This window comes from Urocampus carinirostris, chromosome 10 (assembly GCF_059441175.1).
Source record: "Urocampus carinirostris isolate Australia breed hairy pipefish chromosome 10, RoL_Ucar_1.0, whole genome shotgun sequence".
NCBI classification, from domain to species: domain Eukaryota; kingdom Metazoa; phylum Chordata; class Actinopteri; order Syngnathiformes; family Syngnathidae; genus Urocampus; species Urocampus carinirostris.
Genome location: NC_142358.1, coordinates 26,859,239 through 26,873,423, shown reverse-complemented (window position 1 = coordinate 26,873,423; position 14,185 = coordinate 26,859,239). Strand labels below are relative to the sequence as shown.

Here is a 14,185-nt window from a genome sequence, read left to right as displayed (position 1 = left end):
GTAATTAATGACTTTTTTCATTTACACTTTTTGTCTGGAAAACGAAATCTGGTGAAGAAAGCAAATATGATGGATGTTTTCCCCCTCAAAGCCATACATTTTGCATCCCATTTTGTGAATCTAAATAATGAAAACCTTGTCTTATCAACTATCAAGTGCTGTTTACTCGAAGGTCCTAATCTAGGAACACTTCATCTGAGGAACCAAGCACGTGGAGTTCTGGTCCGCTTTGATTGGCCGAAATTTCCCTCTAGCACAGCCTTCCGCCAATGAGAGGCCGATGTTGTTTGTGCATCGCTGCTGCAGCCGCTATATAATGTCGTCAATGACAAGGGAATGGAGAAACTCGCTAAAAGAACCAAAACGCACGTCCAAAGCGACCAATATCACATCGACAGACTACAGGACGCGAAAAGGCGGACTGGACTGAAAACGGCGGTCTGCTTTTGTCCCTGAAGCCGAACACTCAGGTAGGTTGCAGCAACTGAGGATGCTCTGACTCACACTCACCGCATCTGATTAAAGGATGAAAACCTGAACCGAATTTCAACTTTATTTTCCTGCAGTTGCAGTCGGTTAATACATGCAAATATAGCGGCTGGTTAAAAGGGACACATAGTCTCGTAATGTGACAAAGAACAAGGACATAAAGATAATGTCATATCACCCAAATGTTTAGACTTGCCCGATCACCCCTACCCTCTTTATATCGTCATTATATTTTCCCAAGGTTTGTTTTTACTGAGTCAAAAAAATATTTTCCTAGCTTTATTGGCAACATTTTTTTACTTATGTTGAATAGTTGTTGTTCCAAACAGCTGAGCGCTACTAGGTAGTGTACTATAATAAGTCAAAACTCTCAAGATCACATCATACAGTTCCGGTTAATATACCGAAATAAAAGCATTACCGCGTCGTGAAAAAAATTAAAAATGACACATAGTGTTGTCATGCAGGGCTTGTGTCTACTTAGCTCTTGTATATAAATGAACAAACAGGTCGTCATACGACGTAGACGCCGTTTTTATGAAAATAATAAACTTAACTTGTTTTGTAAGCGGAAGCTTGCTGTGCTTCTTTACTTTCCATGAGCGAGACGCAAATAGTGTGAGGAGGGGGCGATGGGCAGGCCAGTTCAGACCAGTTTTCTCCTTCTGACTTTACCCTTTATTGTCGCAATGATGATGTGTTGAATTGCCACAAAATCAACGCTGTCGCGTTAAGGTTCATACAATTTTGCTCGGGTAAGGTTTTACCAACAGTTGAACACTTTAAAGTAGGCGCTGATGAAAATAGAATTATTTATTCGATTCTTCTATTGTACATGTGCTAACGTGTTGTGAATTGGCCAGTTCATATTGGGTATCATTTGTATTATAAGAATTTAAGACAACCAAAAAAACAGAAATATATTTTTTAAATGTTTAGATTTTTATTGTGTTGTCATATTAATCATATTTATCAATATTTTCACTAAATGCATTGCGTTTAAATAAAGCCAATATAAAAATGTCGAGCCCCCAAACAATCTCGCGGGGTGCTGGTTCAAACCAGATAGAGCTGGAGTTGCGTTCAAGTGCTATCGTTTTTTTTTCTTCAATGGTTGAGTCTAAGTAAAAACGAAGCGCTGTGGAGATAATTTGAATTAGCAATTTGTACATTCACCGTGTGTATTCCAAATGTATATCTTTGGATAGTCGTAGTTGGTTAAAAGTGCCCCAATTTTTTTTTTATCAGATTCACCTTTATATTGTTGCAAACTGAAATTCCGACATTCTTTTTAACCTTTTAAAGCTAGGACATTCCATCTTTTTTAAATACATAACTGATTTTGTCTTTAATCATCTGCGTCAAAATATTTCTAGAAGGTTTGTATTTAATCAGAAAAATCGTACTCCGGACTAGTTGAATGCGGCATCCTCACGTGCAGCTGCTGAGTTTCCTATGTCATCGGCAGCCAATAGTCTGAGAGTATTTTTTACAAGGCTCCAATCAGATGTCTGAAGGGGCGGGGCTTCGCTTACACGCCCACAAGGCTCAGCTGTTTTCTAGGGTCTCCCTCTCCCATCTGAACATCAGCAAGAGGGAACAAAGGCAGCATAATGAGTCACTGCCTTTCAGAGCAGGCTGTTTTGGATGTTTTTTAGTCGACAACGTTCTATTAAGTACGGTTACAAGCACCTCATCCATCGTTATAGTCAAGTCATGTTTATTTTGATAGGACTTAATCACAAAGAGTCTCAAAGGGATGCACAGACTATTGCAAACTACAGGGTATTACTACACCATTTGATCCAAAACCTACATGAGGGTAAGAAAAAGAAGCAACAGTTTTTTGTAAAAGATGTAGACATTAACCGCTTGCATACATTTTGGCTTTTATCAAACAATAAAGGACTATTGAGAAAGATTATGGTATGTTTTATAGAAAATTGGAATACCCAAAACTTCAAGGTGACCTATTTGGGGAATCTAACAAGAGAAATATTGCAGAAAAAGGATGAGTACTTGGTAAAGGTTCTTCTGAAAGCAAGCAATGCACGTAATAACAAGACTATGGTATAAACAAGAGATCCCCACCGTGAAGCAGTGTGTGTGCACTGTGAATGAAATACTTGTGATTTAGAGGAAGACATTGCAAACAAAACGGAGACCCTATTCAAGATCAAATAGGAAAAATAGATGGACTATAGAATAACAAAGGACACCACCTACGAACAATGAAGATTGTACTTTGGAAATGACCTGGTTTCCCAACACAATGTTGCAATTTTGTTACCTTTGCTGTCTTTTATTTGAAAAAATGTTTTCCCTCTCTGGTCATTCTAGCCTCCCTTGTTCTCCATTGAAGCATCCCCGGTCTCTTGTTGGGATGGCTCCGACCTTGGCAACGGCGTTCAGCCGTCGCTGGTGGATGGCAGTGACAGCGGTCATCGAAAACCTGCTTTTCTCTGCTGTGCTCTTGGGCTGGGGGTCCTTGCTTATTATGCTCAAGTCCGAGGGCTTCTATTCCTACTTGTGCAGAGCACCAGGTGAGTGCTAGTTTAGTAGTAGGATTACTGGATCCTCATGAACCAAAAGGGTCATCCTAAAATGAGAAAATGCTCCAAAGCTCAGTACAAATCACAATACTAGAGCATTGGTTTGAATCTCAAATGAATGTAAAATCCAATTAATTTCATTCTTGGCACACTTCATTCAAAAGTAAAAGTGCTGTATGATCTGAGTGTACCTAATACGTTTTTAGTTTTGTAGACGCTCAAAATAAGCAGAGACGACAATAATTAATTTGATGATGCTAGAAGAACAGGAGAGAACTGTGCAAAAAAACATCAATAAAAAGCCAGCTTCTGCGTTAGCTTAGCGGTCAAAACCCACCTTCCTGCTGGGTAGGATAACTGACAAACAACACTACCTTTATACACCTACAAAACAGCCTGAGCCACTGCATGGATAAAACAAAAATAACAACGACACATGTTCATTTTTGCTTATACAGTGACAATGATGTAAACATTGCAAAATAGTCGAAATAACGAACATCAGTGAGTAACAATAGTCAAAATAACAAACATCGTGAGTAACAATGGTAAAAATAAGGAACATCAGTGAGTAACAATAGTCAAAAAAGGGAATGTAGGCAACGCTAAATGAATTGAAATTACAGGAGTTCCAAACTATGGATTTTCGATACCACATTTTTAGTCTAGTACCACACACAAATATTAAGTGGTCTTATATTGACCAAATGTCCAATATTTTCATTAGAATAATTTTAAATCTTAATGTTTTTCCAAAGTATTGCTTTTAATTAATGGAATTTCAGATTTCAGGTTCCACAATTTTAAATCGGCACTAGAAGGCTGTTGATACTCTCATCGGCTACCACTGTTCGTACCCTAAAATATGCTGGTATCTGATGTTGGTATCAAGTGTCTCTAGTCAAAACTGTAATCGAACTGATAGTATTTTCCTCTTTTCGAATGCTTGCTACTGTTCTCATTGCAACAATCTGCTGAGACATTCCTAATCCTTCAATTTAGCACAAGTGAACCCCGTATTAAACTGTTTAAATAAGTTATGACCTTTGTCCAGTTTAGACTTGACACAAAAGCATCTAAATCCTGTTTGGCCTTTTATACAACACAGTGGAGAGAATTGTTGTTTTATCTAGTGGTGGTGAATAGAAAGCGTGACCACGCCTCGATTGCTATTTTTCCTCAGTGTGAGTGTACAAAACTCGTGACCAAACACACGTTATACTGCGTCATTTTTAAAGGAAGCGTAATCTTTTAAATGACTAAGTCAGGTAAAAACGACTTTGATGACGAGGGCCAAAATTCCATCCTATTTAGTTTTCTCAGGCTAGCTTTTTGGCAACTTTATTTTCTTGGCCCGCCGGGGTCACACTTAAATATAAAATTAATAAAACCTGTTTACTGTTCAATATACCATGTTGAAATGTGGGTCAGATAAAGTGAGCCAGCTACAGGCAACAGAGATGATTCATAGTCGGCTGACATTTTGGGCTTGCTTTCTTTGCTGGCAGTTAATGACAGAAGTTGCATTGAAAGAGGCCATTCATTCCGGTGGCCATTTTAAAGGAGGAAGAGATGAAAGCTACAGCAGAGGGTTCATTTGTGCAAATGGTCGGCGTTGGAAGATGGCACCTTGTTATATTAATGGAAAAATCCTGCCCAGTTGTGATTCGCCTATGTATTTCAACTGATTAAATGTAAATCAGTAATCAACTTTGCTGATTCATTCTATTGTAATTGGACCTTCAGATGACTCCTTTAATCTTCGTAGGAGGCTTTAATCAGCTGTCTTAAGCTTACGAAACAATCAGGTCAAGAAAGAGCACACAGTTTATCTTTAAGTGACTATAGACATTCGTTTGGATAAAACTATCTGACCGTCCTTTGAATTTAGAAAAAGGTTGACACCCGAAACCAAAAGAGATGACATCATGTTGCAATCGTAAATGTGTTAGCTCAGGGTCACCAATTCCATCACATTTGCACAAGAATGTGCAACAGTTAAACCCTTTATTTGAAAACTACTCACATACACAGCCACTCAAGCAGTGTATATTTTTAATACATTGAAATACAGGTTCATTGTAGTAGACCACGTTGGAAAATGAAAATTCCAAAGCTGATTGCCCAAAAGATTGTTATCATTTTAACCTAGACAGCATATCAAAACAGAAACTTAATTTACAATCAAGACCCTAAAATGTAGTGAAATTTAATGTGCCACGGAAAGTTGTAACATTTTGAGTTGAAGGCTTTCATATGCACATTAAAAGGATGAAACTGGGTGTGAAACATGTGAGTTGGAATTTCCTTTTTATTGCTCGGAAACTCCTTAAAGGGATGTCAAGTCAACACTGACCACCCACACTCACAGTCCACTAATTTTGTTTGCAACTGACTCAATTGACTCAATGCAGTCGCTGGAGTAGGCAGCTGCCATGTAAGGCAAACACTGTTTGGTTGTTGAGGATGTAAAACCATATGAAAAAAAACATTAAACAGAACAAAAATATATATATATATATATTTCTATAAAATGTACATTTTTAATAGAATCAAAAAAACAAAGTAATGACTCAAATGAGCAAAATTGTTTGGAGTAATTGTAACAAGTATTGGAAAAATAATACGTGTATCATAATCAACCTCAACCCAGATGGGGATAAGCGGTTGAGAAAATGAATGGCTGGCTGGATGAACAAAATAATTATTAATCAGTTATTGTTAATTTTTTATAGAAAAAATAGATTTTAAACACATTTTATTCTTAAAAATTAAAATATTTGTGTTTATCTAGTTGCTCTTGTTTGACTTTTGAAAAAAAATGCAAATATTCTGCTGTAAGCTGCACTTGACAACATCCCCTCAGTATGCGGAGGAAGTAAATGACGGGGCCTTTTCTCACTCTGTCCCTCCTAAAGTGCAAAGCGCTGAGTGCTACTGTTTTGATGACATTTTGAGCCGCAGTAGATCGAGTTGAACGGGTTGTTTTTCCCAACGTCACCCCTCGTCGGTCGGCACGCCCGCCCCGTCTGTTGATGCAGTCCAGTATGGCAGATGAGTAAAAATAGAGAGCACGTGTTTAGTGTTCGTTCCGCTACTGGGAAAACGGGAGGGCGTTAAGAGGTTTACCCTTTCTGGGAGCTTGTTGACTCGGTTGTGTTGTTATCCCGGTCGTGTGTTTACATGACCGTTGGATCACTTGGCATTTTTGATCAGCAGCCCAGCTTGCAAAAGTAGAGGGGGTGGGGGGTGGGCGACCTCATCAGACTGGTTCTAATATTAACCAACATACTGTATAAACAAGCAGTCACATGATAATAAAAACAGGAAAAGGATGTGGTTTATATTTTCACATTTTTCAAAAAAAACATCATCACAATATTCAGAAATGCATCTAGATAATTGGAACGACACAGGTTGATTGTTTTCTCTCCATACAGACAACAGCAGCTCCAACTTCAGTCTTTTCAACACATCGGACATGAAGGAACCCGACGCCGAGGAATACCTGGAGATGAAAGGCTGGCAAATCTGCAAAGACCAGGACGAGATGCTGAACTTGGCTTTCACGGTGGGCTCCTTTCTGCTGTCGGCCATCACCCTGCCAATGGGCATCGTCATGGACAAATACGGGCCGCGGAAGCTGCGACTTCTGGGCAGGTGAGGCTCCACGCCGCCTCGTTTGCTCGGCATGGGTTCTTATATATGTATTTATAGTATTTACCTTTTGTATGTACAGTGCCTGCTTTGCCTTCTCCTGCCTTCTTATCGCCTATGGAGCCAGTGATCCTAACAGTATGTATAACAACACACACGCTCTTACCTAAAATTGTCAAAAGTTTCTAATGGCAGATAATTAGATTTTTTTTTTATATATACCTCAAATCTTAAATTATTATTTTTATTGTAGAAAAAAATATATATTTTTTTAATCACAAAAAGGTTTCTTCACATATAATATTTTAATTACTATTTATTTTTATTTTTTTTTAAAGAAAGGATTTAAGTAACTATTTTTGTTCGTTTTTGTAAAGAGAGATTTAATTTTGAGCTTCATTTTAGTAATTCTTATTTTTGGGTTTTTTTATCTTTTCAATTAAATTTCAATTATTTTTTTGCAATTTTAATCTTTTCTTTTTGTAAATGAATAAAATCTGTAATATATTAGAAATAGAAAAATAATCTGGTAAAGGTTGGTGATACATTTTGCTCATTTTTGTGTATTGTTAATGAGAAAAAACAACTCTTTGTTTCGTATTTATTTTTATGTATGTTTTAGCTAGGAATAAAAAGTTAACCTTATAGGAAAACGAGACAAAAATATCTAGTTTGGTAGATAGATTTTGTCGTTTACATTTTTTCTCTAAAAAAAATATGAGCTTATTATTATAATTGTTATCATTATTGTAGAAAAAATGTTAATATAACACCCATATATCTGTAAAAAACTTTTCACAATTGTCTGTTATAGCAGATCATGTTGAGGATTTTCTCTAATCAAGTTCTAAAATATATTTTCTATTTTAACGGGGAAAAAACTTTTAAAGAAGTTTTTTGTTCCATAAATTTAGCAAAATTATTGCCAAAGACACTGTCTCAACACTTGTAATTCATATATCAATTTGTGTACCTGTTATTTGGACACTCCAACTGCTTGCTCCACTAATGTTTCCTTTTGTGTCTTTCTAGACTTGTCCATCCTCATTTTCTTTGCGTTGGCCATGAATGGTTTCGGAGGGATGTGTATGACTTTCACCTCTTTGACAGTAAGAACACAGCTACATATCTGAATGAAAGTACACCTTTTTTACAACAGTTGGGTAGAAAATTACACATTTTCTATCTTAACACAAACCTTAGTAGAATGTTCCCTCTTGATTTTTTTGGCGCACTTTCTCTCAAACTAGCAAATACCTATACATTCTATGGGTTTTCTGTTGGTTCACTGAGTGTTGGTAGAGTTGCGGAAGACTGTGAAGGGATGGAAGTAAATCAGAAAAGCGGGCCCAGGCGGCCAGAGTGAACCCATCAGTGCCATAAAAGTGCTGCATCACGGGAGGGGCCACGTGAGAGCTTGAGCATGAGCACGTAATCTATTATTCACTAGTACCGTGCTGTGCTGTCTACTGGCCAAAAAAAAGATGTGCGTTTGTGATCATTTCATCTGCAAAAGAACACATTCATCATGTTGATGAATCATTGCGATGTTTTTTTAAAGTTTCTGCACAGAGTGCATCTTATCCAGGATACTTGACTGAGTGTGTCCAGCTTCTTGTTATTATACATGAGATGGGACCTCAATAACCTCTTTGAGGAGATAAACAGGAATCCACAGCAAAGGAAGTGGACATGTATTTTGACGCTCGTATGTGTAAGGCTCCACCCCAACGCACTCAGTCGTGTCCTGTTCAAGTTGCCGTGCAAGCTTGTACCCTCCTCACTTGTCCCGCGCTGAGGTCTGGGGTTGTTTTCGTACTTCTCCAGTTACAGCGGGTCCGTTTTGCAAGGCCGGACCTGCTTCAACTGTCAAACGTGCCCCTTGTGCATATGCATATGCGTGCGTGCGTGTGTGTGTATTAACAACATCCCGATATTTCAACACAGTAGGTTATAGTTCCCTGTCAGTTGATTTTATTGTTCCGTGTTCAGAGTATTTGTTGTCTACAGGAAAAAACAAGTAGGGAAAACTGGGTGGAGTCAAACCAGCTTGATGTTGCAAATCAGTTTTCTTAGTAAGGGAGAGCCTTTTAAGCCAAACATGTCTTTGTTTTTTTGATGACCTCATGTTTTCTCAGTTATTCTCTGTTTACAGGCTGGGGGAATAGGTCACTCACCTGCATCTCAAAACTTCATGAGCAACTTTTAAACGTGTGTTGTATCTGTGCTTTCTATATGAAACTCCCTTCATGCGCTGTTTTGAAACATCTCATGTCTCTGGGGGCCAAGTGGATTTTATGAGTCTGGGATGTAGACGGTGTGAACTGGGACCACAATAATGGCATTTAAAAGTATTGCTCAATAGGAAAAGGAGATGGAGCCAATGAGGAATTAGATGATGAACTACACAGGCTGAGTCCCATTTGTGTTTCGGTGCGATGGCTTAACAAAATCTATATTTGTATTTTATGGGTTAGGGTTAGAGAGGATGTTTGTTGGGGGTATTGTTGGTGATGGACTAAAGAGTACAACATACGCCTGAGGCCTGCCAGCCTTATAAAAGAATGGTATCTCTGTCTTATCCTGTATACCCATTGTTGTTTCGCTCCATGTACTGTATCTCATAGCTCTAAATCCCTGTCTATCTGTCCATCTATCAATCTCTAACCCTCCATTAACCTCCTCTATCCCCTTCTCTATTTCACGCTTATTCTCTATCTCTGCATCAACTTTGTCTTTCCCCATCCTAGCTCTTTCACCATCTCTATCTGTCCATCTGTCAATCTCTAACCCTCCATTAACCTCCTCTATCCCTCCATCCCCATCCCTATTTCACTCTATTTCTCTATCTCTGCATCAACTTTGTCTTTCCACACGCTAGCTCTTTCAGCATCTCCATCTCTATCTCTATTCATTGCTCTCTCTACCAGCCTCACTTTTTCTATCTTAGTCATTGCTCTCTCACCCTCTCCACTCTATCAACATCTGTTTATTTCTGTCGATCTGTTTATCCCACTATTTGTCTGTGTTTTCGCCTGTCTCTCTGTACATCTGTCCTTCCATCTGTGTATACTTTTTAAAAAGTCTATCTTTCCTCACCCTTTCTTCTCACTGTCCCTCACCTCCATGTCTCTTTCTCTTTGACTTTTCATCTTTTTCCATTCAACTCTTTATATCCATATCTGTCCACATATTTCTTCCTATTTTTTATCCATCCTTCTCTTTCTCTCTGCTTATTCCCTGATGAATGGAAATGTGTAGATAAGATGAAAAGACTGTCGGCTAAAATGTAGGGAAGCAATTCGAGATGGGAGCTGGCGAGACAGTCGCGGTGGCTGATATTAGCCCTCGTGTGGATGTGACTTTGCGGTTGAATGCGACTTTGGCACCCTTGTCATCCTTGCCACCTTGGTTGTGGGTGATTGCAAGCTTGAGGTGCTACAAAGTGTTTTCTAGCCCTAGGCGCACAGCTTCCCCTTGGACAGAAAAAAAAACAGTCTCACACGCGTCTGGGATCAGCCTCAATCACGCAGTGGTAGAGATGTTGGAGTGAAACGTGATGCCGGGGCGATAGCCAGTCTGCGGCATGTCAGCTGTTGTTTGCTGACCTTCCAACTGAGCTGGCTGCATTTATGGCGGCTGGAACTGAGACATATGCTGTGCGTCAGACCAGGACTGGTCAAAGCTGGTTCTCGAATGCGCGCTGACAAGCTGCAGAATTTCTACTTGCAGCAGCAAAGTGTCTTCCCTTTTTCATTTCCCTTTAGGTTCCCCTCTCCTAGTTTCCTGTTTTCAGGCTGCCTGCTCCATTTACGACTGCTGCATTTTGCTCACTTCCTGGTCAACTTTGTCACAAACTTACTTCATTATTTTTTTCAAAGATCAGTACACGCTTTTATCCAGAGTTGCAAAAAAAAAAAAAAAGACATTATGCGATCTGTAGATGATGAAACTCCAAATCTGACACACAAAAAACCTTATTGACGGAAAAATCTTGCTCAATCTTTTTTTTTTTTTTCTTATTTTAAGATATCGTATCCTGTTTCTCGAATGAAATAAGAAATATTATCCTAGGTAACTTAACTATTATTATTTTTTTGTTACTAGCTTTTTATATAGGCACAATACACACAAAATATCAACCACTCATGAACAAAAGTGGTGGAATGTATCGTATTCCACCAAGATAATAAAAAAATGTGCAAAACCAATGCAAACATTCCATATTGGCAAAAAATGTAAAAAAAAAGGATGTGTTTTTCACATGATAGTGACCATTTCCATTTATTTAAGTATACATTTTCTAATACCACTATAGAAACAAGTAGAATATTTTTAAATGTGAAAAGTTGCACTTATAATGAATAACATTCTTTGTCACTGTGGTCATGTTTTTGCAATACAGAATGACCTCTTACTCATTTTAATTAGGCTCACACTGCAACAACAACAACAAAATTTTACCACGTTGGCAGAAAAGTTTTCTTGATTTAAGTATAATATTTATTAAGCTTCATCATCCTTAAAATGAGCCAAATTATCTTATAGAACAGTTTGCAGATAGCTGTCAGAATTTGATTTAACACGAATAGAAAAAATACATAAAATGAGCAAAACAATCAATTACCTGCTAGAGAACAATGTTTATTTATTTTCCTGAAAGAAATAATAAAAATAGAATTTAAAATTAAGAGTTAACACTGTTCTGCTGATGGTGTAAGACTATTCATTGCAGTGCACTACCATACCAGTATTTGACATTATTCATTCCCATCTAAAATAATTTTGTTGTTCTGTAAAGCCCCCATATTTACATCATTTCCCACACTACAAGGTGCACCGGACTATACTACTGTATATTTTTTCTTATATAAGGTGCACTGGACTATAAGGCGTATTGAATTAAAACTACAGTAAGAGCTTGAGTGGCAAAAAACTAAATTGTATTTTTTTCTTTCATAGAACATAAATATTATGACATCTGATTTTACCACTAAAACGAATTTAAGCAACAAAAAAAATAACACGTTAACCACAAAAGGGCACTCGAAGACAACTCTTTATGTATGTCAATGGCAGAACAGTAACTGTATGCAGTATCTCTTAACAACAATTCCAACAACATTATGTAATTTTGTACAAAACTTTACCATAAACAAAAGTCTTCATTCAAGTAATCACAATATGTTTTATACTTAGGCATCGTTATTGTCCAAAGTAGCAACAACAATAGAGTATTTGCAATGAGCATTTAGGTGCGCCTTATAGTCCGAAAATATGGTACAATGACTGCAATCAAAAAGAGAAATACCGCTGGTGTCTGGATTGGGATTTTTCAATCTAAATACCTGCGTGGCGGGATGAACGCTTTACGACAGCCTACATCCATCTGCACCTGACGCTAACCAAACTTAGCCAATCGAGCGTGATGCCATCTGCATGTGACTTTTTGGGACTCTTACATGGTTGTCCAAACAGATCATTGTGTACACTTCCACTCTACGCTTGGATACACTGAGCACAGAGCTAACAAAAGAGCTATTCAGTCAAGGTGCTAAGACGACTGCAGGTGGGTCAGCACTCGGCATGGCTGTTCTTCTGTGTCGTCTCCTTTCATATGCGAAATGCGCATTCTGCTCTTTATTTGTCCAGCAAATGAGATTCATGGGTGTAATCAAGTGAAACGTGAACACGAGGCAGTAGGGATGCTTGATCTGCTGTCCAGGTGTTTCTCTGTATGCTGCTTTTTTGATGTTTCAATTTACAATGGCCTGCACAAATATTTTGGGGGGAAAGAGCTCAGGGGAAAAGAATGGTGCTTTTTCGCATGTTCATGTTTCATTACATAAAGGTGAGGAACTGGGGTGCATTTTTTGAGGTTTCCTTTAAAAGTTGAAAGTATAATGTTTTCTGTATCAATTGTGTGCTAACAATGCCCAACTTTTGTTCAAAGAGCCTTTATATCCTTTTACCCACCGCGCCTTTTTTCTTGTATTTTATTTCTACCAGAGCTGTTAGGGACTCAGTACACATTAGGAAGAAGGAAAGGGAGAGGGGGTGTCTGAGGATGGCTCCATGCTCGTCCTCGCGGTTTTCTATCAGTGTAGAATGAAAATAGTCAAAGTAAGACCAGGAATGTTTTAAACACAGTCCAAACAACAACACAAACTCCAGAAAAATGAAGAAAAAAAAGTTCATTTGAGGGCGTCCAAGAAATGCATGTACTTGCACAAGCTACACAAGCACCTTGACAGGCTGCATTGATGACTTCAGCTATAAGATTACATCAGCGAGTAGAAAATTCAAAAAATCCTTTAAAGTGAACACTTTTGAGTTTCAAAATATTTAACTAACATAACTTTTTCTAGTAAAAAAACAGTTATACTTCGAATCAAGGGTTTAGGTTTGATCTTTGCATTGGCGGGAGAAGGGTGCTTTTTCAACGTGATCACATAATATTGGTGGAGGACAAAACAATGATGTCTCAATATTGGTTGGGACACATTCCCTCCGTCCATTCAAAAACTATAACCTTAGAATGAGCAAAACTATTTTACCTAGCATCTGGTCAATCACTTTTCTTATTTTTCATGATTTTCTAATCTGGATGGAATTTTTTTCTTAAAGAAAAAACACAACAAATATAGTTGTAATTGTAAGATAATGCACCATGTGTTGGATACTACAATGTTGCTTATTTTAAGTATAATTCTTATGTAGTATATGAGAAACTGTTGCTAGCTGACCTTCTGAACATGATTAGCGACCCAGTTATCATGCTCTCTGCCCTCCTTCTCAGTATTTTAAATATTCCTCAACTCTTGGAACTGATACTTTGATAACTTGTTTTTCTTGGAATCAGCTGTAGTTGTTGCAAATCTGTCTCCTAGTTGTAGTTGAGGTAAAATATAATTTATTGAAAAAAGGACAAAAAACAACCACAGCACTGACAAATATTCATGTAAAAACAGCCCACATAACATGATTTTGATGGTACAAACGGGCACCCAAGGCTCAACTAAAATCATTTTCTCAAAGAACCCTTTAAAAATAAATTACTGACTATAATGCACCGAATTTAATGCTACCCTTGCAACGACTCCCCCTTGGCACCATTTTCCCCCTACTTCTAAAGGAGATGATGTGGCAAACAGTGACACATCAAGGGGAGGTAGGCAGGCGGGCTAGACATGCTACAACAACATCCCGCACCCTCACCCTATTTTTTGTTTTTTTTTGTTAAGCATGGCTCCACTCATGTGACTCGGTTGTTTTCGACCACTTTGTGCCTCCGAGGAATAGCTCCCATTACCAAGTCGACTTCCTTGAAATAATGGTACAAGTTGTTGTTGGTGACTACATGTTGTTGAAACATTTTCAAAAGTTTTAGTCTTGTGTGTCACCTGACTGAAAAATGGATGAAACTTGTCAAAGTCTTGAGCCATCGCTATGGTTAGTCATGTAACGTTATTATGTTTAATTACATA

General features: G+C 38.0%; 1 protein-coding gene across 4 annotated transcripts in view; it reads left to right on the top strand.

Annotated features, from left to right (window-relative positions):
* The first annotated feature begins 287 nt into the window (after positions 1 to 287).
* The window catches only part of LOC148358549 (large neutral amino acids transporter small subunit 4-like), a 30,115-nt gene continuing 16,217 nt past the window's right edge, over positions 288 to 14,185 (top strand). For 2 of the 4 annotated variants that reach the window (XM_088345290.1, XM_088345287.1), the window contains exons 1-5: positions 288 to 470; positions 2,830 to 3,032; positions 6,482 to 6,701; positions 6,781 to 6,836; positions 7,731 to 7,807. In XM_088345290.1, coding sequence (XP_088201416.1) covers positions 2,873 to 3,032; positions 6,482 to 6,701; positions 6,781 to 6,836; positions 7,731 to 7,807 — 513 coding nt within the window. In that variant the 5' untranslated portion in view covers positions 288 to 470; positions 2,830 to 2,872. Of the gene's footprint in view, positions 471 to 1,108; positions 1,245 to 2,212; positions 2,312 to 2,829; positions 3,033 to 6,481; positions 6,702 to 6,780; positions 6,837 to 7,730; positions 7,808 to 14,185 lie in introns of those variants that run through there. The other 2 variants (XM_088345288.1, XM_088345289.1) reach the window with 2 other exon arrangements.